The 26,123-nt window shown below is 36.7% G+C and overlaps 1 protein-coding gene and 2 long non-coding RNA genes across 7 annotated transcripts; 1 reads left to right on the top strand and 2 right to left on the bottom strand.

Moving 5' to 3' along the window:
* The first annotated feature begins 1,484 nt into the window (after positions 1-1,484).
* On the top strand, positions 1,485-16,725 carry LOC120112479. The gene is made up of 3 exons (XR_005514126.1): positions 1,485-1,546; positions 8,902-8,905; positions 16,716-16,725. It is a non-coding gene; the product is annotated as an uncharacterized LOC120112479 (long non-coding RNA).
* Positions 8,610-21,114, bottom strand: LOC120112478. 5 transcript variants are annotated; one of them, XR_005514122.1, is made up of 4 exons: positions 16,352-21,108; positions 16,033-16,143; positions 14,516-14,623; positions 8,610-8,863 (listed from the first exon to the last, which is right to left on the bottom strand). It is a non-coding gene; the product is annotated as an uncharacterized LOC120112478 (long non-coding RNA). The 5 variants fall into 5 exon arrangements; XR_005514125.1 differs by lacking the exon at positions 8,610-8,863 and having other exon boundaries at positions 13,971-14,623; positions 16,352-16,399; positions 17,688-21,114; XR_005514124.1 differs by lacking the exon at positions 8,610-8,863 and having other exon boundaries at positions 13,971-14,623; positions 16,352-20,162; positions 20,243-21,113.
* Positions 21,115-21,428: 314 nt separating this feature from the next.
* On the bottom strand, positions 21,429-23,162 carry LOC120112476 (zinc finger A20 and AN1 domain-containing stress-associated protein 9-like). The gene is made up of 2 exons (XM_039132001.1): positions 23,043-23,162; positions 21,429-22,208 (listed from the first exon to the last, which is right to left on the bottom strand). The coding sequence occupies exon 2, from the start codon at positions 22,186-22,188 to the stop codon at positions 21,679-21,681; it is 510 nt and encodes a 169-aa protein (XP_038987929.1). The 5' UTR covers positions 22,189-22,208; positions 23,043-23,162; the 3' UTR covers positions 21,429-21,678.
* Positions 23,163-26,123: the final 2,961 nt, after the last annotated feature.

Genomic DNA, 26,123 nt, shown 5'->3' with positions numbered 1-26,123 from the left:
GGACATGGGTGAAGTCTCCAGATTGACCTTGCCTGAGGTCGTTCCGTTGGAGGCCATGTACTCTCCACGCCAAGCTATGATCAACGTTCTTGCAGGACTTTGAATCACTCGGATATCATTTATCTATTTTGATTTCTGAATCTCTAGAAAATAAAGCTAGATTTTTGTAAATTGTACATCAAGCGACATATACGTTGCTCATGGTGTGAAAAATTAGATATTCAATAAATAAAAGGAAGCACAGTCCCAGACCCGATCCAACCTGGATCCAAACCATATCCGAATTTTTTGGATTGAATCCGGGTTATACAAGAAACCGATGATCCAAATGATCCGTTGGGTCAAAAATTGTAGTGGTGGACCCGAACCGACCCGACCCGACCCAGGTAGGTACGTGTAGGTTTTTTATATTATTGGGTGTAATTGTAATTTATCGCTAATCTCAGGAAGGTTTTTGTAATTTACTCTATAAAAAAAGATGTCAAAAAATGTTCTTCTATCAAAAACACCGAATTTCTTTAGGTTGAAAGAATAGAAGAAATTTTGTATTTTCTTAATTTAGACCCCCTCTCTAAGATGTTAAATCCTGCCTCCACCCCCAACTCATGACCTACCTTACTAGCATTAGAACTTATTACGTCCATTTTCTCTCAAATCATTTTATAGATCCCTTATCATGGTGGTCATATGCATCCAATTGCATTGGCCATCTGCAAGTGTCTAATACCTGTAAAAAGTCAATTCTCTCCTCAGTTGGTAGAAATAAACAAATAGTGGCAAAGCCTCCTGCGTATCAACTCAAGAGGAAGGTACGTACTTCCACCAATTGTATCTTACAGATTTTTGGTTCAATCTAAAAATATATATACTAGCTACAAGATGATCCCATGGTTATTAATTATGAAAAGAATGATGCTAGAAAATTAGATGCTTGTTTATTGTATTAATGACTATATATTATTTCCTATATTTCTTAAATATTAGATTAGTTTTATTATACTTTAATCATTTGTGATCAAAAGAACTTGTTGGCCTTGTCTATTTTCACAAACAAAAACTAGAGTGTTTCAACCCTAACCCACATATTATATATTATCTAATCTAAAGTAACCTTAAATTGTACCTTGATAGAATTATATTATAAAAAGGCTAATATAAATAAGAGTAAATTACAAAAGCCCCCCTTGAAGTTTATGTTTGTTACATCTATACTCACTAGTTTGTAAAATCTATACTTACACTCAATTAAATTAACGACGTTATCGAATCCATTTATCTCATATAAAAAGTCAAAATTATCTACGAGTGATGAATTACAAAATGCACCACAAAATTAGGAGTAAATTATACTTACATTTAATAGTTTGAAAAATCTGCGCTTACCCTCCTGAGATTTATTTTCATTCAACACTTTAACCTATAACTTAATAGAATGTTAGCCAAACTATTAACTTTAATGGGACCTAAATGCCACATAAGAAAAAATTCAGGTGCCAAATCAAATAGAACCCGCCATTGATCTGATAGTTGATAAGGTAAATACCCAGTATTTGAGGATGAGATTGGACCAAAATAAAGGTTGGATAAACAACCATTCCATTCGAATTTGAATATTCAATTCTATTTGTAACTTTATTTAAATATATATAACATTTATAAATTTGGGCCCAATCTCGTCCTCAACCCTAATATCCGGATAGATTCGAACACATTTTTTTTTTGGCGATTTCAAAAAATTGTTATGTCATTTTGGCAAGGGATTGCAAAAATAAATCTATCAAGATTTTTTTTTGGGTTATATTTCACCATGACCAACAAAGACTAGTGTAGTGTTGGTTGATACAGCAGATATTATTCCCTAAATTGCATGACATGCCACCACTCACCCAGCTGCATTACTATTGGTTACATCCATTATGTGCTCATCTCAATAATTGAGCCCATAGGAATGCGTCTCAAAGATTGGTAGCATCAATAACCGTGCTGGCGCATGCAATACAGACCCATTCTTTTTATTTCATTGGGCAATACTCACACCCGTTATATGTGAGCCACCGGTGCACCCAAAAAAATTAATAATTTCAGCAAACAGCTACCAAATAACAAAAATTTGCCCACTATTTTTTTCAAAAAACAAGATGGTTGTACCATCTGGGTTGGTCGGTTGAATGGATTTTGCAACGTTTTGGGTTTAAATCAAAACTGACTGCCTGTGGATGGCGAGACAAATGGGACAGATTCCAATGGATTTATATCGTTGGGTCCAAACAAAGGGTTAGGAAAAAGCACGTTTAAATCAGCCATCGGGATCATCAAGTTGGACAGGCATCATAGGTATAAATTGGCTAAAGGACTGTCATTGCAATTTCTCATGTAAAACTCTGTAGATTATGTTGCACGACATTATGCTAAACTACAAACCATTCATATAAAAGATTATTGAACCATTTAGGTGGTGATCACAAGCAAAAACTAGTGGGTTACTCCAATCTGACAAGATAGGTTGGATGGGTGATGGATCGAAAGAGTTTGATCAGGCTTCAAACAATTGTATGATTTACGCATTTTAGAAAAGAGTTGCCAAAAACTGAAGGTTTAACCCAAAGAAACGTCAATATTATATGCTCTGCGTCTTAAAATATGACTTTATACAGTAAAATCAGTAAGATCGAACTAAATATGACTATGCTCTGCACCATCAATCTGTGCAAAACTTAAAAATTATCTACCTAATCATTAAAATCAATTCAAATTCGATTAATCAATTTTTATCTTTCCAACTTTGATCAAATTATGGTTGTGAAATTATAAATATAAAATTTTTAAAAAACATGTCTGAAGATATGCTAAACGGATCCAGAAGTAAAATGATAGCTAACTATTTAACTAAATATAAAATTTTTGAAAGTCGTGTCTAAAGATACGAACCGGACCCATACAGTGAGTCGTATAAAATACACATGATTACGTATGGTTGTTTCTTTTACAAAAGGCGGTTGAGCAAGGAACCATGGACTACGAATACCATGGATATGACTGTATCCTAAAATAATTATCACTATTATGTATTGCTTATAAAATTGATCAAACAAGTGTTCATATGCAAATAGAGTCCAAATAAAGAAGAGTCATATGCAATAGAAGTAACTTGTTGGCATTCTCCCTAAATAAAAGAGTAGTCGACCTATCCAAATATTAATATCGTCACGCCCCCGATCCGAAATCGCAAGCCGGGGGAACGCGCCAACCGCTGTACACCCATAGAAAACTCTTCCCACGAGCATGCAAGGCATCTTAACCAACATCTCAATTATATAAATCCAAAATAATTCAGCTAAATAAATGCAATCTTATTTCATTGACTAACTCAAGTCATAAAGTCTCACAGTTCTAAATACGCAGCGGAACAATAATTTACCAACATTCAAAACTTAGTTCTTAAAATAACAAAATCTTGCAATGTCCAACAATCTTAATGAATGTCCAAGATAACAGTTCAACTTAAATAACCCTAATCTAAGATAGCTTGTGCCACAATCCTTCTAGTCGCTCTCCCATTTTGGAACCTCAATAGACTAGTTCTCCAAATCTGTAAAATAACAAGAAATTGTATAATGAGTAAAACAGCCTAGTAAGTAATGAACACTCTAGCTAGATAAATCAGGCAATAATATGTAGAAAATAAATATATATGCAGTTCCAAGGTACAAGTCAAATATTTCTTAAATTTTTAAGATTCTTTTCACGGATTCGAGATTATTTCGCATATTCGATTCAAGTTGTCGATCCTAGACTATGACCATATATTTCCAGTGGCAGGGTCATCAAAACCGACTAATCTTCTTGCGGCGAGTCCTTCAGGACAATCAATTGTCAACGTATCTATCCCCATTGGCAGGGTCCTCAACATAGCCAGGTCGAAGTTTAATTAGTTCTCTATTTTATATTTCAGTTATGAAAACATGCAGTGTCAAACCAAATATCATTCATATCTTAATTTCTTTCAATTTATCATATTCAACTCAACAACCAGGAACTAAGACCACATATTTTATGTGGCAGGGTCATATCACCGACTAATCTTGCGATACCAATGTATTAGCCCCCATTGGCAAGATCCTCAGCATAGCCCGACTGCAAGTCCGAATCTATTACGAGTTATTATTATCTTTTCTTGCATTACGTTCAAGGTTCTAAACCGAAAATATGATATCGAATCAATCAAACATAATCCAAGACGAAAGCAAATACGTTCAATCGAAATTATACAATATTCTAAAAATAGACATATAACACCATGCATCGAATTTGTAAATCAAGAATAACTCGACTCAAGAAAATATTTATAACTTGCCAATAAATCTTGAAAAAGATTACATTACTTACTTTGAGAACGCGATCGACAACAAATCCAATTAATTTCGCAAATCCCTCTCAAAACCTAATATCCAAAAATCACATTCTTCTTTTAAAATTCATCACAATATATGCATACAAAAACTTAAATTTTAATATTCTCTCATGGTTGATCCTGCAGAAGTGCCTAGCACCCCGAGTTCGGATTCATACCCGTAAACCATCTCCTCTCTTTATTTATTTATTATTCTTTTCTTTTTCCTTCTTTTCTTTTTCTTTTTTTTCTTTTCTTTTTATTTTCCCTTCCTCTCCCGACTCCTCTCTTCTCCTTTGGCGAAACAGGGGGCCCATGACCCCTCTTCTTCTTCTTCTTCCCTCTCAGTCGGACTCAGGGGCGACCGTGGTGGCCGGCCCCGACGGCGGCAGGAGGTAGCGGAGCAAGCCCGACCACCCCCGGTGGCTGCCGGCAGCGAATACGCCGCGGGTAGAGCACACAGGCCGAAGCAGAGCATCCCGTTTTGGACCCAAATCCGGCGCTTGGCCGACTCCAAACCACAACACCTCATGGCCAAGCACTGAGAGAAGAGGAAAAGAAGGCTAGGGACTCTTACCTCCGCTCCGACGAAGATCCGGCACCTCTCTTCCTCTCCGACGGCAAAGGAAGAAGAAGGCTACCTGTACCAAAGAAGACCGACCCAACGGCCCTCTCTCTCTCTCTCTCTCGGGCGGCAACATGAAGAACCCCCCCTCCCTCTTCTTGGGTGTGGCGGCTCTCCCTGATACCACAAAGGAGGAGAAGAAGCCCTAAAACAGGGGCTCCTTCTTCTTCGAGATGGATCATTCCATCCTGTTGCACGTGAGGCTGAAACTTGGGACTAGGCCGGTCAAGTTGACCGGGCCCAGGTCCAAAGTCTCATATTCCCCCCCCTAAAAAAAAATTTCGTCCCTGAAATTAACTCATTTAAGGCTTCAAATTTTGAAAGTTTGGAAACATCATATCATTCCCGAGCTTCTAAACAATCTCCATCTCGAAATGCAACCTCACAAGATTTTGGCAAAATCATGGCATCTCAAAACTTAATCCTTTCCATCTATGATTCATAGCAAGTTTTTTTGATCTCTTTCAAAATAAGACTAACCTTCCAGCCTTGGATTAAAATGCCATAATTCTTTTCTCCAAGAAATTAATTTCTCTTGATTAATTCCACATAGAAATTTAATCGGTTAAATATAAGTAGGAGAAAGCTTTAGTATCAAATGCTCCTCATTTTTTCCCATAATGTAATGATTAATCTTTGTCTTAGGAAAGCCTCAAGCCCCTTTCAAATAGCCAGATTAACAATGTCAGAATTAGGAATAGAAGATCCATGTTAAAACATTTCAGTTCTAAGTCCAACCAAGTAACCATCAATCCGTTAACACTAAATTTAAGATACCCAAGATTCTCCCAAAAATTGTCAACAATAGAAAAACCCACTGATGAAAATTACATAGCTACCTCCAGATTATTCATAGAACCAACAACATTCTTCTCTACTAGAAGACTAACTCAAGTCTTCCAATAATTCTACTTATCAATACAACTTTATCTTATCATAAGAATAAGATCCAATACCTCCAAATTTAGTTCTTTTTGTAGATGATGTAAGTCAAACTTCTCTCTCATAAATAAAAATCGAAGTTTGAATAAGAACATCAATTTTTTTTTTGGTCAAAATATCAACTGCTCTTGATTAATCGATCTATCACAAGATTAGATCAAAAAACAATTCTAATCCACTCCTTATAGAATATTCATCAAAATCAATGGATAACCTTGATTTCTTTCAATCAGATAGAGGGTTGATATTAATTGAAGAAGTTCAAGCTTCAAATTCAAAAGAAAAGAGGTCTACACCAAAATATTCTAGACTGAAGGTCAAAATTGATAGCCAATTAAATCTAGTCTCAAGATGCTAAGAATTTCTTTAGCATGACATAAAATTGGAGAACCTAAAATAGTGCAGCGATATCCAAGAATCAAAACATTTGCTTTTCGTTTATCAAAAAAATCTTACTACATAAGAAAATAGATCAATTCTTTTGTTTTTAAAACTTGCCGAATCAAAAAGATAATACTTCTGACCAATTTAAAAAAAATAATTCAGACCACTACGCTTTTGCTGCGCACTCTGATTCAAACCACCAAAATTCTTTGGATTCACTAATAATTTTTGATCAAAATACTGCTTTGTATTATGAACTAAAGAGATCCAAAATTTTAATTTCCACGTAAAGCCTAAAAAGAAATCTTTGATTCTCGTCCCCTAATTTACCTCGAGCACATCCGTCTAGATTCACCCTCGAGTCAATTGATGCATTCAAACCATCATATAGGCTAGTTACTATGATTCAAGATTGATTGAATCTTAATTCTCTTATTAGTTCAGCTAGTGGATTCTAAGTCAAACTACAAGTAAAATCAACCCGAAGAATTCTCTCAATGCTCTTCCAAACTAGAAGACGTTAAATCAATATGAATGAATAAAACCGACTCAACCATCTCTCCTAAAGTTTTCTTCATCGAGATCTTCAGCATTTATCAAAAATCTTTCATCATAACCATGTAAGCTTCTAAAATTCAAATTCTTTATGCAAATCTAGATTTGATTAGCAACCGCAACAATATTGACAAAAGACCCTAGACCCGCTTAAATCCAAACATTGAATTGAAGTTTCATATACATCACATAATCTCCGATAGACATGAACAAGATCTATTATTTGGATCCAAAGACGATAATTTAAATTATTAATAATTCCACCGAGATGAATACTTTATAATCTCCAATAAAATTATTTCTTCAAGATTGATAATTATTCCTTAATTCTTTCAAAAGCATAAGCTACAAATTTAAAAGAAAAGAGATCTATGCTAAAACATTTTAAATCCAAGATCAGCTAATGCAGAAACCATTAATCCTAGACTTGGGATGCCAAATTTCTCTCTCTTATTTTCATAGCAAATAGAAGAACCTACTTATACCTCTAGTAGCCGGGGTGGTGCCAGGTGTGACGTACTCACACGTGGGACTCGAGCCAGAGCCCAGAGGGGTAGCTGAGCCGGGCCCACGGGTGGGAAGGGTATGAGTAAAACCGGTCGGGGTGCCCAACACACGGCCATTTCTGCCCGCATCGAACATTCTCCTGGCGGGGCGGAGGCCCAGTGAGAGCTGCTACGTGGGGATGGGCTTGTCCCTTCCTCCCCCCTTCCCTTCTGTTTAGGAAAAAAAAAAGAAGAAAAGAAGAACCTACTAATAATACGATAATATCCGTATCAGTCAAAATCAAAAACACTATCCTTTTCATTGACAACGAAATTCTCCTCAACAAGAAAACCCATCAGAAAATATTTCTCAATCACAGAGTTAATATCGTTGACCATCTTAAAATAATTTAAACAACCAATATTTTCATAATTTACTAAATCACTTCCAATCAAAATCCCAATTTGCATTGTAATTTGAAAAGATCTAAAATTTCAAATTCGAGGTAAAACCAAAGAATAATTCTAGAATTTCATCCCAAATATATTTTCCATCTACATACATGATCCACGTATAGTTTTCAATCCTCAAAGAATATTTCAATGAATATCATCAAATATATATATATATATATATATAGCCCAAGCCTTAAACAACATTTCGTATGTGAACCTTAACTTGTCACTGAATTAATTAACTTCAAGCTAGAAGTAACATCATAGTATTCGATATCAATCTGAACTTCCAAAATACCTACATTGCACGATAATATTCGATAACTAATACTCTTTCACTTAACTTAGTCAAAATCCAATTAATCATATCTTGGAGTACAAATTACTCCACCAAGAAAACTCTCAAAATAGCATATTCATACTTTGGCTATAAACACAGCTAGCATTCTGATTTCAGCATCACAAAATTCAGATAAGATAACACAAATTTACCACTAACAAAAGTAAACAAAGATATTTGTCTTCTTGCCCCATCTCTCAAACTTTTCGACGAATCCTAAGAATCCTAAAAGCTAAGCTCTGATATAACTAATCATTATTCCCTAGTAATCTTAAACCTAAGCTCTGATACCACCTAAGTTGTCACGCCCCCGGCCCAAAATCGCGAGGCGGCGGAACGTGCCAACCGCCGCACACCCGCAGGAAACTCTCCCCACAAGCATGCAAGGCATCTTAACCAACATCTCAATTATATAAATCCAAAATAATTTAACTAAATAAATGCAATCTTATTCCATTGACTAACTCAAGTCATAAAGTCTCACAGTTCTAAATACACAGCAGAACAATAATTTACCAACATGCAAAACTTAATTCTTAAAATAACAAAACCTTGCAATGTCCAACAATTTTAATGAATGCCCAAGATAACAGTTCAACTTAAATAACCTAATCTAAGATAGCTTGCACCACAATCCTTCTAGTCGCTCTTCCATTTTGGAACCCCAATAGACTAGTTCTCGAAATCTGTAAAACAACAAAAAATTGTATAATGAGCTAAACAGCTCAGTAAATAATGAACACTCTAGCGAGATAAATCGGCAATAATATGTAAAAAATAAATATATATGCAGTTTCAAGGTATAAGTCAAATATTTCTTAAATTTTTAAGATTCTTTTCATGATTTCGAGATTCTTTCGCATATTTAATTTATGTTGTCGATTCTGGACTATGACCACATATTCCCTGTGGTAGAGTCATCAACACCGACTAATCTTCTTGCGGTGAATCCTTCAGGACAGTCAAGTGTCAACGTATCTGCTTCCATTAGCGAGGTCCTCCACATAGCCAGATCGAAGTTCAATTAGCTCTCTATTTCATATTTCAGTTATGAAAACATGCAGTGTCAAACCAAATATCATTCATATCTTAATTTCTTTCAATTTATCATATTCAACTCAATAGCTGGAAACTATGACCACATGTTTTCTGTGCCAGGGTCATATCACCGACTAATGTTCTTGCGGTACTAATGTATTAGCCCCTATTGACAAGGTCCTCAACATAGCCCAACTGCGAGTCCGAATTTATTATGAGTTATTATTATCTTTTCTTGCATTATGTTCAAGGCTCTAAACCGAAAATATGATATCGAATCAATCAAACATAATCCAAAACGAAAGCAAATACGTTCAATCGGAATTATACAATATTCTAAAAATAGACATATAACACCATGCATCGAATTTGTAAATCAAGAATAACTCGACTCGAGAAAATATTTATAACTTGCCGATAAATCTAAAAAAAAGTTACATTACTTACTTTGCGAACGCGATCCACAACAAATTCAATTAATTTCACAAATCCCTCGCAAAACCTAATATCCAAAAATCACATTCTTCTTTTAAAATTCATCACAATATATGTATACAAAAGCTTAAATTTTAATATCCTCCTATGGCTGATCCTGCAGAAGTGCCTAGCACCCCGAGTTCGGGTTCATACCCGTAAACCATCCCCTCTCTTTATTTATTTATTTATTTTTTCTTTTTCCTTCTTTTCTTTTTCTTTTCTTCTTCTTTTCTTTTTCTTTTCCCTTCTTCTCCTGACTCCTCTCTTCTTGTTTGGTGCAACAGGGGCCCGTGACCCCCCCTTCTTCTTCCCTCTCGATCGAATTCAAGGGCGACCGTGGTAGCCGGCCTCGATGGCGGCAGGAGGCGGTAGAGCAAGCCTGACCACCCCCGACGGCTAGCGGCGGCGAACACGCCGGTGGCTAGAGCACACGGGCCGAAGCAGAGCACCCCGTTTTGGACCCAAATCCGGCGCTTGGCTGACTCCAAACCACAACACCGCATGGCCAAGCACTGAGAGAAGAGGAAAGGAAGGCTAGGGACTCTTACATCTGCTCTGACGAAGATCCGGCGCCTCTCTTCCTCTCCGGCGGCAAAGGAAGAAGAAGGCTACCCGTACCGAAGAAGACCAACCCAACAACCCTCTTTCCCTCTCTCTCTCTTGGGCGGCAACACGAAGAAGAACCCCCCCTCCCTCTTCTTGGGTGTGGCGGCTCTCCTTGATACTACAAAGGAGAAGGAGAAGAATCTCTAAAACAGGGGCTCCTTCTTCTTCGAGATGGATCCTTCCATCCCGCTGCCTCACGTGCGTTTTTGGGTGTGGCGGCTCTACCTGATACCACAAAGGAGAAGGAGAAGAAGCCCTAAAATAGGGGCTCCTTCTTCTTCGGGATGGATCCTTCCATCCCGCTGCCTCACGTGCGTGCACGTGAGGCCGAAACTTGGGACTAGGCCACGTGAGGCCGAAACTTGGGACTAGGCCAGTCAAGTGGACTGGGCCTAGTTCCAGGGTCTCACAAATATAGTGCTTATACATGTTGTCCAACTTTCTTAGGTCACTCATTGCCAACCATGCAACATACAACAATTAATATGCAAGTAAAGAAAAAGAACACATTACTGGCAAAGATTTGTTACGTAAAGTGGCCTGACATAATTTTCCATACAAGTATCATGATAGGATAATGAGCCTCATATGCAAGCATAATTATAGAAATACACACCTACACACACAACTTACTCAAATGAATATTACCAAAAAACTTAGATTTGGAAGGAATGAGAGGGCCCAAAAGGTAGTTGAACCTACATAGCGAAAAGGGGGATCCCCTTACGCACGTGAAATCCTTTTATGCCCACCCGCCTAATCGCCAGGGGCTAGCTGGCCTATAGCTCTCTTTGCTTTGGCAGAAAGCACTCTGTTAGATCGATAGATCGAATTCATTCAAGAAAGTGGAAAGCCGAACGAAACGAATACTTTCTTTTCTTGTTTTTCCTGGGACCAACTCGACCTTAAGGGAGAGGGGACCTCATAAAAGGGTAAGGAAACCAGAAAATAGAGGAGTAGAATGAAAAGAGGCGCAAGCTTGTAATCTTCGATTTTCCGCCTTTGAAATGCACTTTTGCTTTTGTTTGATGTGACAACTCAGAAAAGTTCTTTGCCAAAGCTTTCTATAAAAAAAAGGGGCAATCCAGTAAGTCAATGCAGTCAAGGTGGCCTATTCCAAACATGCCAAGGGCACCATCAAGCACTATATCCAGGGACTCGGTTCCCTTAAATTTGAAAAAGAAAAAAAAATGATCCATAGATGCACTTGCACTCCGTCTGTTCAGCTTCTCTTGGTTCACTCTGACTTTCGAGCGCTGTTTTTGACTAAAAAAGGGAGGGAGGGATTGACCTTTCTAACGCATATTCTGTCGTACCGGCATGGCCCCACTGATTTGTTTTTACGTCTTTCCCGTTGCTGAAGCGCCTGCACTCTAACACGGCGCTCTTTTTGAATCTTTTTCTCTATATTCGCGTGACACTTACTTTACGTGATGTCACAGTTCGATTAGAGCTAGCTCGACCAGCCCGTCGATCCTAACTCTTCGCTGCAGCAGGGGAGAGTCATAGATTCCCTTTTTCTTAGGGCCAGTCCAAATGCTTTTTTTTCTTGCATGGGCGGAGATCTAAGTGCGAAAGAAAACCTATGTCCGGCTAAGCGAGGAAATGGGGAATCAGATGGATTGAACCTTCTTGAGTTTCGTATATCGAGTTTCTCTTCTTTCCGGTCTCATTTGCTCTTCGCTTGGGGGAACCCCTGAGTCCCGTATGGAATCCTCTCCGTCTCTGCCTGCCCAATCCTTCCCTTAAGCCTATCGGTCAGGGCCTAATGTCTTTCATCGTGGAAGGGGCAATGCTTTTCAATCTGGTATCCTTGTAAGCCTTCGAAGCTGTCCATTCTGCTATCAGTTTGTGGATGATTTATCGTTGGAGTGATGAAATCACGTTATAGCGCGATTTCGTCTAACAAGTTATGAATCAATCAACCAGTTTTTGACCCGTGTTCTTTGATTCAGAAGATAAGACCACTGTTTGAACTCGAACTATGAATAACGGAGTACCTTTGCCAAGAGCGGAAGGTTCCTCAGTTCTTTTTCATTTCAAAATGAATTTTCATTTCGTTATTCATCTTTTATATTTATGTGGTCGAAGCACCACTACACCAGGTGGTAATAAATTGAGTGTATCGTTCGCAGCCTTCATTCCTGCCTGTGCTACCCCCCCGCCTAAGGTTTTAGAGGTTGCTGAGTGGAGCACTTCCGGGGAATGGGCCGTGGGCGGGTAGAAAGAAGAGAAGGAACCCGACTTCCCTTGATAGATAAGGGAGGGACTGTTCATGTCGCTATTAGGTAAATCGATTCATAGGTTGATTCCGGCCCGGAAAGTTTGTCCACGAAAAAAAAAAGTCGTTCATGAGACCTCGAATTCCCACATTCCAGCATGCATTATGCCAGCAGGTCCCACCCCCAATTTCGAATGATGATCGCTTTTACGCGAGAAAGGGGGATCAAAAAATAGTGGCAACGCACACAAAAACACATGCATATTATGTGCACAAGGTATGAACACTCTAGGATTAATAAGTAAATCATCATATACAGTTAATATATTTCGATTCCCTACAAAATGATAAGCTAGGAAAGGGTTAAGGATTCTTTCTTCAACGGGGAGAGCTTTTTCGGTTTCTTATCTGCTATCTCATTGTCCTCAATATCATAAATTGTTGTACATAAAACATATAGACTGGGAATCTAATTTTAATGCTTAGGGCATATTTTCTAAGTGCCATCAACTGTTCTTGTGAAACCCAAAGCATCATGCATGTGGCTAAAAGAATACTATGCTGGACAGGTGTCAAGCACTGGAAGAAGGCCTACTATGCTCTTGGGAGCGTGAGTAGATAAATAGAGGGGCAGCAAGAAATATAATCCCACCATTTCATCGTCAACGTGCCGAAGAATACCAGTTTGGCTAACAATAGCATTTAACTTCATTAACTTTGTTTTGTCCAATTAATCAAATAATAAAAAAAAAGAAGGAAGGAAAGGAAGAAAAATTGCCTAAAGACAATCGTCACGGCCATTAACTACAAAAAAACTGGGCATACCTATTAAAGGCTTTTATTTTCCATATAGGAGCCATAAATGGTAGGAGCCAGGACTATAATAACTGGACTAAGGCATTACTGAGAATTGAAGTTGCTACTAGAATTTGTCATTCTCTTGCTGAAGTGCCCTACAAAGTGTGCAGGCAGGAAAAAGTGACAAACTTTTTGAAGCAATAGGATAAATAAAAAGAAAAAAATAATTTGATCATTGTTCTAGACCAAGAAGTGAGTTTGTCTCAAACCAACTCATTTAGTAACTTCTTGTGCACGATCCAGAAAAGCAAGTTACTGGCTTTAGCTGATGTCTCGCTCAAGTTACAGAAGATCTATTTGTGATCACCTATTCTCTTACCATTTGAATGTCTAAAATAATCTTCATAAGCAACTATTGCGAGACTTGACAAGCACAGGGTTTGAAGTGATTGATGCTCTTCATGGTTATGAATACACACTTGACACCAATTCCTAAAGTATTGCCTGTGCTAATAGCGTAATACACAGTATCAGTGGATTAATGGCACGAGTTAAACATGTCTTGACTCATCCTAATTAAAATTAAGTATTAGTTATGAGATTACAATCTGCTCTGACACATTCTACGACATTCAATATAGTATATAGTAAAATTGAGAACATAAGTATGTTTTATATTGAAGTACGCCGCAAAGGCCATTCAAGACAAAGATAACATTTTTCAAAATGGAAGGTCGTGAATGGAATCAAAATCAAAAGGAGAATTAACCCGTCGTTGAAGACTACAACATCTTCTCATTGCCTGAGCATTTTACCATATAGGACAGAAGATCAAAATCAAAAAGAAAGGGGGAACAAATTTCTCATTAATCAACATTCGATACAATTGTGACAGTTGTGTTATTGATTTCAGCAATTAGGTAAAACCTAATCAATCAAGATGTGTTAAAAATCATATGATTGCAACATATTTAAATCCACTAATTAATCTAGTATCCTCTATATTATGATGAGGAATTGAGGATAATGATCAAGTTTTTCTAGGCAAACAAAAGAAAGCTAGAGCCTTTGACAAATCCTTTATTTACATAAGTATATCATGAACAATATCAGTTGTGAAAGGCAAATAAAAGTCAGCTTCTCAGTTACTTCTTCCAGTTAGAACCATTGCGATAGTCAAAAGCAAAGGAAAAAGTACCTGCACAAGCCCTTGCATTCAAGCAAAATATAAGAAATGTTATTTGTAGTGATGGGTTACTGTACCACGTGCAACATCAACTTCCATGGTTTTTCCATCGCGACACACCTAGAAAAAAAAGAAAAATCCAAATAAACTTTCAATAAGCATCACCAGTAGCACAAGTACTCTAGAACACGTACAAGAACCAGACAAAGTAAGAGGTAAAATATGTCTAAAGCACTACCAATATGGACATTTGTAGATTCATAATGTCCTTATATATGGGTATGACGAGGCATCTCTTGCCCAGGAGCCTAGTCAATAATTTAGTTCTTATTCAAAAAACTGATTTCCTAGGATCCACTGGCCTTAACAACAAAGCTATTTCAATGACAAGAAAGCTCGTAATCAGACAACCATCAACACCAAGTGCAAAAGAAAGTAGTTCCAGGTCCTCCAGGAAAAGAATCACTTCCATGAATGCCACAATAACCAAAAAGCCAACCACCAATGTTATAATTATTTTAAGATGTCTTGACGGCATCCAACTATTATGCCTTTAGAAGATTCTAAAAGTCTATCACAGAGCCGACATACAAAACATTTCTCACGTAAAATCATATAACACAGAGTGGGTACAGCTTTTTCAAGCAAAACATTAAATTCGAACAGCAGAAATATAAGGTCAATGACTCCAACAAAGACATTGATAATACCAAATACACAAGCCTTAATTTCAACTACACAAACAAAGTAGAGTTGGAAAAAAAAGCAGCTCCAAACTCCAAAGTATGAACAAACAGTAGTGCATGAGGAAAAAAACGAAAATAAGTTTTTAGCAGGCCATTGTTTTTCATTTTAACAAAGAGCACAAATGGGCCAAATAAACAAACCTTAACTTTAACTCCACACTAGCATGCATAAATAGAATTGCAAATATAAAACATGAGGTAGCATCTACAATGGGAAAAGGCATTGAAGACATCTTGCAACTTAAAAACGCTATGGCCACTTAAGAGGAGCTCCTGCACTTTCTATTGCACCTTGACATCTGGATCCCAAATTAGGAAGCCCCAAGTCAAAATACTATATATCAAACTCCAAGAATGGGTAACTGAGAAGCAACAAGCAATTTCAAAAAGCAACAACCAATTAAATTGGCTGTACAGTGATTTTTATAACAAAAAAAAAAAATTGCATGGCATTCCAGCGGAAATTGATAGAAAAATAGTACAGCACACAAAATTGAAATAAAAAGGCTAAAAGCTCATCACTTGCTTTTTTTAATTGATTTCCAAAAGATATGGGTCATTTCATCCCCTGCACCCCAAAGCTAGCAAAAAAGAATGATTTTAGGCTAAAATATCTTTACAAGAGTCTGTAAACAAGTTAAGACACCATCACGGATACAACACTGACATTTTTGTGCAATTTGTCCATAAAGATAAGCTGTGAATGAACGACAACTTCCTATCACAATGAAACAATAATTTTAAGTAAATAACACAGCATCTTAAATCATGAATATGTAGTACCTGGAACCTCCCATCCAATGCAACATTTCAGTGCAATTTGCCCATGAAGATGAACTATGAATGAACAGCAATGTCTTATCATGATGTTATAATGAACTGAAGTAAATAGCACTGCATGTGAAATAATTTGGCAATGAATGTTTCAGAAACAAAGCATATGAATCTGAAACAAAAACTAGTGGTATATGAGAGCCCAGTCATATACAAACATGAGTAAATTAAGACTGTAAAAGAAATAAAATAACAATAAAATAGAACAGTCTTGCTAGTATAAAATGTTCGGGCACCAAAGAAAGGGAATTGCAATATTTTCCAATACCTAGATCAAGTTGCCGAAACTTTTTTCAGATAACTGGCTCTCTAACTTCTGTACATGTAGAAAAACATGTGTTAAGAAAAACAGGAAGAAAAGTAATTACTCAAAAAACTTGGTTATCCAGGCACCCATACACTTAAAATGCAGTCAAGGCGGAGATCCATCTTTCCATAGATCAAATAAGGCATAAGTCAAGGATGCTACAGAAACGAGACTTTAGCTGGAACCAACATTTTGCATTTGATTTCTATTTCATATTTGTAATGGAAAAACAAATATTGTGTTTAATATGATGATAATAAAACTATGAGACCATAGGGAACAGTTAAGAGAATATAGGTCAACAATCAGCAACACTATTCTAGAGAACACAAAGTGAGGATGCGAATGCAATAGTCCAACCTATTCTACTAATCCCCCCTAGAATTACCGAAGAACCTAACAAGATCAATATATAACTAACCATCCTTCCAAGATCATACAGCTGGTATCCAACAATGGCTACTCATCAATACTTAACCAAAAACCTAACAAGAATGATATTTATGCAGCATCCTACTAAGATCGGTTAATAGGTATCCATCAATTCAAAAGGAAGAGAAGAGTAATTAACTGGTGTAACTTGTCCACAAAGATAAACTGTGAATGAATGACAACTTCCTATCACCATGATTCGATGATTTGCAGCGAATAACACTACATCTTGAAATCAGTTGACAAAATAAATGTTTCAAAGACAAAATAGGTGAATCTGAAAAGGTCTCCTGTGGAATAAGAGAAACAAGTCATATCCGAAAGTGAGTAAACTAAGAAGTTTGAAAGAAAAAAAAAGAAAACTGTAATTAAATAGCTCAGTCCGGTAAGTGATAAAATATTGCAGAACCAAGACTTCAGCTGGAACCAACGTTTGCATTTGATTTCTATTTCATATGTGTAATGGAAAAACAAATATTGTGTTTAATATGATGATAATAAAACTATGAGACCATAGGGAACAGTCAAGAGAATATAGGTCAACAATCAGCAACACTAAGCTAGAGAAAAGTGAAGATAGGAATGCAATAGCACACATACAGCAGACAAGCCAGGTTTATTCCTCTAAACCTAGTCCCTGGAGGAAATTAATTGAAAATCTCCAGTAACAGATACCATAAAGAAGTTGATTATAGTAAAAGTGTTTACAAAAAAATGAAATTGCAAAAGGATCAGACGATTTAAGACTACTAATACCATAAACGAACTGATACAAAGCAAAATCTTTAGTAAAAGATACTAACATCAGCAATAAAAACAGGTCAACTATCAAATCAATACAGCAGAAGTTCAAACCAGAATACACCTCTAGAGAGTGCTGGTATTCCATTTCTCCAGTGTTATAGCTTTGTATTCCTCTCCCAAGGCATCCTCATCCATTTCCATCAAAGGAAACTGCATGAACCAGCACGTCATATGATAACATTCATGAAGCAGAACAGACTTCTGTGGACTGACCTTGGAAGAAATGATAGCCAATCATCTATTAATTTGGTTTGATGGACTCCCTGGAACACTCAGTAATTTGGTGCTGTACTTGCTCAACAAGCTGCTTTGACTATTAAGAAAGAAAATCATTTGCATTTTCTTATTGTAGCATGCTCGACTTATAGAACATTAGACCCCATCCATAATTGTAAATTGATTCCACCAGTTGTAATCAAAGAATGCCTTGCTGCTTGATATATTAATTTCAGATTTTTTTTGCTTCTACTTCTTCAAACTTATTTTTTGCAGACTGCAACTGAGTCATCAGGTCCTTGGATCACCCACTCATCTCATGTCCCTGCTGTTAAAGAAATTAATAACACATGGTTATTTAGAAACATAATACCAGCATCTCATGCCATATTCTCCAAACTTGCTTTTTTGCAAAGCATAATGCTTCTGTTTCCTGCATATAAACAGTTAAAAACATAAATAGCAGCAGATAGCCCAACCAAATCAAGAGAGGACTTTCCGAAGAATATTACAAACATTTTCATAAGCAGCTGTTTCTTCGGTATTAACTATCAAGCATATAAACTCTGATAGAATAATACATAGTTTTATTCTTCCTCAAAGGAGAAATAAGAATATCCAGCTACACTATTCCACCATATTCTGCTAACGACAAATTATCCAACAAGAAAATAATATGCATCAGAAGAATCATACCATCAATATAGCTACCCATTGGCTTAGAGGAACATTCCTCGATCTACATTAGCAACATCATCAAATTAGTGGATAGAACCTGTAATATTCTTATCTAATTAATAGAATAATGATTGTACTGTGAAAGAAGAAATTAAACTTTATTGTACAATCAATGCTTTTCACTGGAGAAAAATGAACTCATAGAAAAGAATAGCTGAGCTTAGTCCAACTTGGTGCAACAAGAACCGCAACTGAGGACTCCAACTATCATGATCTTCCTGAAAGTAGACCTTAACAAAGAAAGCAATTTGGTACTGCTCCTATTTTCATGTTAAGCCTGCACAGCTTAACTGGTCATTATACATGGAGAGCTCATAATTCATTATTGCATAGTAGTATAGAAGGTCATGGTGAATGTTAGTGAAAGCATACTGGCCAAGCATCTTGTACCATTTTCTGCTTATGTGAGTCAAACCAATCCTACACACACAAGACAAAGGAGGAAAAAACATGGAAAATCTTTGTTGCACATACTTGCAAGTTAGAAGCACAAGGCATGCCAAGGGATGATATGATAGTTCAAAAGAACTTTGGAATATTTCATTCGAGCCTAGCTGCTGTTCCTTTAGTTTAACATTCAACTCCTCGGTGATCTTTGAGTAGTAAGATCTATTGAAGACAAAGTACACAAAATTCACTGATCTATATGACGAAAATGTGATTGAACTCTCACTCTGATGCATAGCACTTTCTTTTATTTTTATTGAAAGGATGACCATTTCTTGTTGAAGAAGCTCCGGTGTCTGCAATCAAGCAAGAATGCAACTACAAAAATATCAGAATGACTACCGATTGCACACAGAACATGATATTTCACAACATTAGCACACATACAGAAGGTAAGCCAGGTTTATTCCTCTAAACCTAGTCCCCGGAGGAAATTAATTGAAAATCTCCAATAACATACATATACCATAAAGAAGTTGATTGTTCACAAAACAATGAAATTGCAAAAATATCAGGCGATTTAAGACTACTAATACCATAGACGAACTGATACAAAGCAAAATCTTTAGTAAAAGATACTAGCATCAGCAATAAAAACAGGTAAACTATCAAATCAATACAGCAGAAGTTCAAACCAGAATACACCTCTAGAGAGTTCCGGTATTCCATTTCTCCAGTGTTATCAGCAAACAGAGCTTTGTATTCCTCTTCCAGGGCATCCTCATCCATTTCCATCAAAGGAGACTGGATGAACCAGCACATCATATGATAACATACATGAAGCAGAACAGATTTCTGTGGACTGACCTTGGAAGGAATGATAGCCAATCATCTATTAATTTGGTTTGATGGACCCCCTGGCACACTCTCAATTTGGTGCTTTACTTGCTCAACAAGCTGCTTTGACTGTTAAGAAAGAAAATCATTTGCATTTTCTTATTGTAAAATGCTCGACTTACAGAACATTAGTCCCCATCCATAATTGTAAATTGATTCCATCAATTGTAATCAAAGAAATGCCTTGCTGATTGATATATTAATTTCAGATTTTTTTCGCTTCCACTTCTTCAAACTTATTTTTTGCAGACTGCAACTGAGTCATCAGGTCCTTGGATCTCCCACTCATCTCATGTCCCTGCGCTTAAACAAATTAATAGCCACATGGTAATTTAGAAACACAATACCAGCATCTCATGCCATATTCTCCAAACTTACTTTTTTGGAAAGCATAATGCTTCTGTTTCCTGCATATAAACACTTAAAAACATAAATAGCAGCAGATTGCCCAACCAAATCAAGAGAAGACTTTCTGAAGAATGTTACAAACATTTTCATATGCAGCTGTTTCTTCGATATTAACTATCAAGCATATAAATTCTTATAGAAGATTACATAGTTTTATTCTTCCTCAAAGGAGAAATAAGAATATCCAGCTACACTATTCCACCATATTCTGCTAACAACAAATTACATGTACACCAACAAGAAAATAATAAGCATCAGAAGAATCATACCATCAATATAGCTACCCATTGGCTTAGAGGAACATTCCTCGATCTACATTAGTAACATCATCAAATTAGTGGGTAGAACCTGTAATATTCGTATCTAATGAATAGAATAATGATTGTACTGTGAAAGAAGAGATTAAACTTTATTGTACAATCAATGCTTTTCACTGGAGAAAAATGAACTAATAGAAAAGAATAGCTGAGCTTAGTCCAACTTGGTGCAACAAGAACAGCAACTGAGGACCCCAACTATCATGATCTTCCTGAAAGTAGACCTTAACAAAGAAAGCAATTTGGTACTGCTCCTATTTTCATGTTAAGCCTGTACAGCTTAAGCGGTCATTATAAATAGAGAACTTATAATTCATTATTGCATAGTAGTGTATAGAAGGTCATGTGACGGGTTCGAATGCGACAACCTTTGCCATGGAAGCTTGTGAACTATAGGCACATCGAGAAGCTGTATAGGGTCATCCACTAAAGATCCCATACCTCTTGTTAGACTTCAAGGATATGATCCTTGAGAACCTACCAGATAGACTCACTCCCATGCAAACATGCAGCACGCTATTGATCTTGTATTGGGAGCTTCATCATCCATGCTATATTAATTGTAGAATGCTAATTAAATTATTATATGGTAATTAAATTTTATGCTATATTAATTTGTATTCTTGAACCTATTTCAGTATATTTTATGCTAATTAAATTATTATATGATTACAATTTCAAATGCAAGGAACCTTTCAAATGCTAAACTCAATATACATTTAATCATAGGTATGGTAAATTAAGATCGTGATATGAACCTTCTCACACTCAGATGAGGCACTTTGCCATCCCTCAACAACTCATGTCATTTACAAGCATCCAGTATGGATCAGGCACAAATAAAATCTCATTGGGAAAAGCTCATATTAGAAAGGAATGGTATTTAGCACTTAATAAGCAAAACATGAATGGTTACAAGGCATTTCATTGACACTACTCATTACAATAAAAAAATAAGAAAAGGACTTCACTTCTAGTGCTTCGCTGGAAAGAACATTGACTAGGGGATAGAACTAACACCAAACTTATGCCTCAGAAACTAGGAGTGACCTCCGTTCGATCCTAATAATTTCAATTTCAGACATCAACTTAAATTTTCCGAATCTTTTCTGCCTTCACGACAGGATTTTCTTTGGCTATATACTGTCGACCAGCACTCTTGTAGTCAAACGAACATTCATGGGTCTCAGAGTACCGGTGAGCTGAGCAAAATGTGCCTCCACACCGGCATTTAAACCCAGTCAACCCAATCTTTTTCCGGCATAGCAAGCAGCGATTTGCTGGTTGCTTGTTGCAAGCATCCTTTGATTGGTCTTTGCAAACATTCATGAGATTGCCTCCATCCAACTTATCAGACTTTTCAATACTAGGTTCCAATTGCACAGAAGAAGATGCAGTAGGAGCTGCCTTCTCAACTCCTATAACAGGCGTAGCAGCAACAGACTGTTGCATCATGATGAAGTCTCTGTAGCACTTGGAGCACAAATTATTGGTCATTGCACTCCCAAAAAAGCCACAGTTATTGGCACACAGAATCGGACCTTCCGGTGCGCAGCATTCAGTCTCCTCGGTCTCTTTGTTCCAGCTATCTTGTGCCATGCTTCACAGTTTATAACAACCTAACAGTCCAAGAATGTATCTCAATTTAGATATGAATCAACCTTGAAGAAAAAAAAAAGAAGAGGTAGTCCTTGAAGTAATTTTCTCTTTGCTTCAATGAATTCTCAAAAACTATAACCAAAATTCAAATATATCCAGCATTGAGAATTATAAGTGCAATATCAACTGTCTGTCTCTTTCGATATTTTAAATACTTATATCACCATGTAAAAATTTACAATTTAATGAAAGACTGATAACTTAGGAGCAACTTGACACCAATTAGGGAACAGAAAAGAATTAAGACAACAAATCGACATCCCTAAACCCTTTACTGATACCAAAGTTTCAGAAACTGGGCATCGATCCCATACATAGCAAGAAAGACTCAATTACTTGATCACGGAACCGGAAATACTACCCGGTTTTTCTAATAAATAGGATCAATCAGATGGAAAGGAAAAAAAAAAGAAAACAAGAAAAAACCAATCTTTAGGATAAAAAAACAAAACAAAAAACTTCTTCATCTAGAATCAAAAGAACCCCTTATCTAACTCATGACAGCATCGACGGGTGCAGAAGAAAGACAAAAGAAATCACAGAGTCCCAAACCAAAGAGAGACTGGATTTTGTCGAATTAGAAGCCAAAATCCATGGATTTCTGATCATCAAATGATACCAGCACAGTATTTACAAATTAACTGTTTAAAAAGAATCAATCTATTAAAACAGAATTAAAGAAGAATCAAGAGAAACGCAGAGATAGAAAAACGCCAACCTCGTTTTTTATCTAATCCGGAATAAAAGCATCGGAAGCAAAACGATTGATCGAACGGGAGAGAGATAGGACTGACCTTGCTCGGAATCGAATCTCTTATTCGGGGCGATGGCGGAGGAGAGACGAGACGAGAGAATTCTTGTTTCAAGTCTGGGTTTTGAGGTTGGGAGGTTGTTGTTAGGGTTTTGAATAAATAGATAGAAACTTACCAAAAATAAGTACGTAGATGCGAAGTAGGACTGAAACGACAGCTCATCGGTCGCGTCTGCCCGACCTGCCCGGGACCTCCCGATCAGCCGTCCGGGGTCTAGCCGTTTTTTTTTTTCGTTGCCGAGAAGGAATTTTTTTTCTTTTTTTTAATAATTTTTGTAGGAGGAAGGGAATTTCTTTATTGGGCCTGGATTTGAGATTCTAGAGAAGGACAACAACTTTAGTCAATAGAATTAAGTAGGGGTGACGAGGAAATAAGGTCAATTTGAGGTAACGTTCATCTTAGGTTCAAACATCACATGTCATGCCAATGATGTTATTCGATTTTTCTAAGTACTAATGATCTAAGTTTGATATCAATGTAAGATAGTAAATTCATAAATAAGTAATAAAACAGTAACATAAAAATAATAATAATAAAATAATGAAAAGGATAATTATAGCTTAATTTATTTTAAAACTGTTTTTACATTAGCTATGTACCCTGTTTATAGTTATGGAATCCCATAAACATTACCATAATTTTTTCCATGCTAAAAAAAAGGTAGAAGTCAAACTTCTTTTCTTACTGAAAAATAATCATAGAAAAAAGTTTATTTTATTAGAGATGGCAACAGGTCGGTATAGATTGTGTAAGCCATTACTCATTCCTATCCCGCAATTGGAAACTATATACTCATATCTACCCGGCATAGTAGGAATGGTTAGATAGGATGAGTTGGACAGATCGAAGAGATAAAGTTATAAAACTCCTTTTTTTTTCTTTTTTTGCTCACAAATCAAACACCAATCATTTTTTCAACTATTGCTTTTTTCATTGCATTAACAATCAAAAGAATCAAAACATAGACTGGGATGATATTTTCATGAACTAATTTAATAAGTGTTTTTGACTATAGCATGCAACAACCTTCAATTATTCCCCCAAAAAATTGCATCTTAAAAAAATAAAAAAGAACTTCAAGCTGGGATTAAGGCTGCAAATGGGTCGGGTTGACCCGTGACCCATGACCAGACAGTAAGAGTCTTAGGATTCCTAGTTCCTTGAAGGCGGAAGCGGCTCTCTCTCTCTCTCTCTCTCTCACACACAGTGAAAATCATAAGGATTTCGCCGTTTCGAGCCTTCGAGTTCAAGGTGGAGCCATGAAGGCAAGGGAGAGGGATGGACGAAGAAGGCACAAGGGATAAGGGAGAGAGAAGAATGGTGGGAGAGAGAGAGAGAGCAAGAGGGGGGAGGGCGGTGGTCAAAGGCGGAGCTCCTCCGCTAGTGGCGCTTAGGGTTCCAGCAATGGCGCTTAGGGTACCAGCAGTGTGACAGTCATAAGCTTCTTCAGTTCTTCTATAAAACTGTAATGCCCCCTACATTCCTCCTTATCAAATCACTCGTAGGTCTTTGCTTCGTTTCCTGCATTTGATATTTGGATTTGGTTCGCTTACTTTTCTTGCTTTCGCTTCTTGGAATGGTCGAGCTTTTTGTGATTTTTGTTTGATCTGATGGTTTTGGTTTGTGCTATTGGCGGTGGGTGGAGGAAGTAAGATTGGATTTCGATCTTTCTTCCTCCGATGTATCTATCTTTGCTTCCTTCTTCGATTTATAGCTCAATTTTTTTGTGTTTTCATGGCTTTTCATCCTAGATGGTCAGATGAAGGTTTTTGCCTTTGAATGGGTTTCTTGTGATCGGAGTTGCATCCCTCATAATCTAAATGGTTGCCATATATCATTTGTGAGGGGTGAGCTTTTAGATATTGTTTAGTGAGTTGGAAGATCTACTCTTTTGATGCTCAGGATTAATACCCATCTATCTATACTAATCAGGAATATCTGCTCTAGTAATAATGGTTCCGTTGAACAAGAATTTCTTCCGAGTTGAGGTCCTCCAAAATTCATCTTCCACTTCTGTTTTGTTTATGGAACATATGGAAATCATCTTGGCACAAGCAACAGATAAATGCTGCCTACAGAATTATACAGCCTTGAAGTATTTGAACTATTTGCTCTCATACAAGGGCATTTCCTCTTGTAATGTTCAAGGCTCGGGAGCCCATTCCACTTAATTTGAGGTCCAAATTTCAGGGAAGTTATCACAAAGAAGTTAATGTATCAGTTTGGGCTCTTGAAGAAACCAATGCAGCTCCAGAGAAGTGAAAATTTGTCTGAAGCTTGTAATGCTTGTTTAGCTAGACTTTAGGTTATGAAAAATCCAAACATCATTTTTCCTAAAATTGAACCACGCACTGCATCCATTTACAAGTTTATTCTCAGATGAACGTACGTTCTGAACAATTCTCATCTTTGATTTGTGAGTTCTTCTGGATCATTAAAGGTTCTCTATTAGTTCTATCATGCTCTGAAAAATGAAAATAATATTCTAAATACTACATTTTTTTAGAAATTGAAAACTTGTCGAAATGTATTCTTAAGTGCTTTTGGATAAAGTTAATGTCTATGATGGGTAGCAATGAAAACACAGCTGAAGTTTCAAGTACACTTCATTCTGAAGCTATGGAGCCCTCTAATATAGAAAGTTTCCAAGCGAGCAAAAAAAGGAGGTCAGAGATATAGAATCATTATAGTGAGGTAGAAAACCAAAACAAGAAGGCTAAATATAATTATCGCCATTTTATTTTTTCAGCCGATCCTAAATATGAGACAAGTCATTTTCACAAACAAATAAAGAACTATAAGTCCAAAAAAAGTCTTGATAGGAGGCAGAAATAGTTAATAGGTAATGTGACTTTAAAAGATGGTCTTACCATTGAATGAGTAGACTCTCTATTCATTTGATCAAAAGAGAATTGATGAGAGCACAAAAGTGCGACCTACATATCACCTAAATTAGTATTATTGCTAACCGATAATGATAAATTCACTGGATTAATATTATATTTGGGTCTGGCACAGATTTTCATAAATTAGAGATAAAATGCACATTAAGTACAAATTTGA

Source organism: Phoenix dactylifera, chromosome 11 (assembly GCF_009389715.1).
Source record: "Phoenix dactylifera cultivar Barhee BC4 chromosome 11, palm_55x_up_171113_PBpolish2nd_filt_p, whole genome shotgun sequence".
NCBI lineage: Eukaryota > Viridiplantae > Streptophyta > Magnoliopsida > Arecales > Arecaceae > Phoenix > Phoenix dactylifera.
This window is presented reverse-complemented; position numbering and strand designations above follow the sequence as displayed.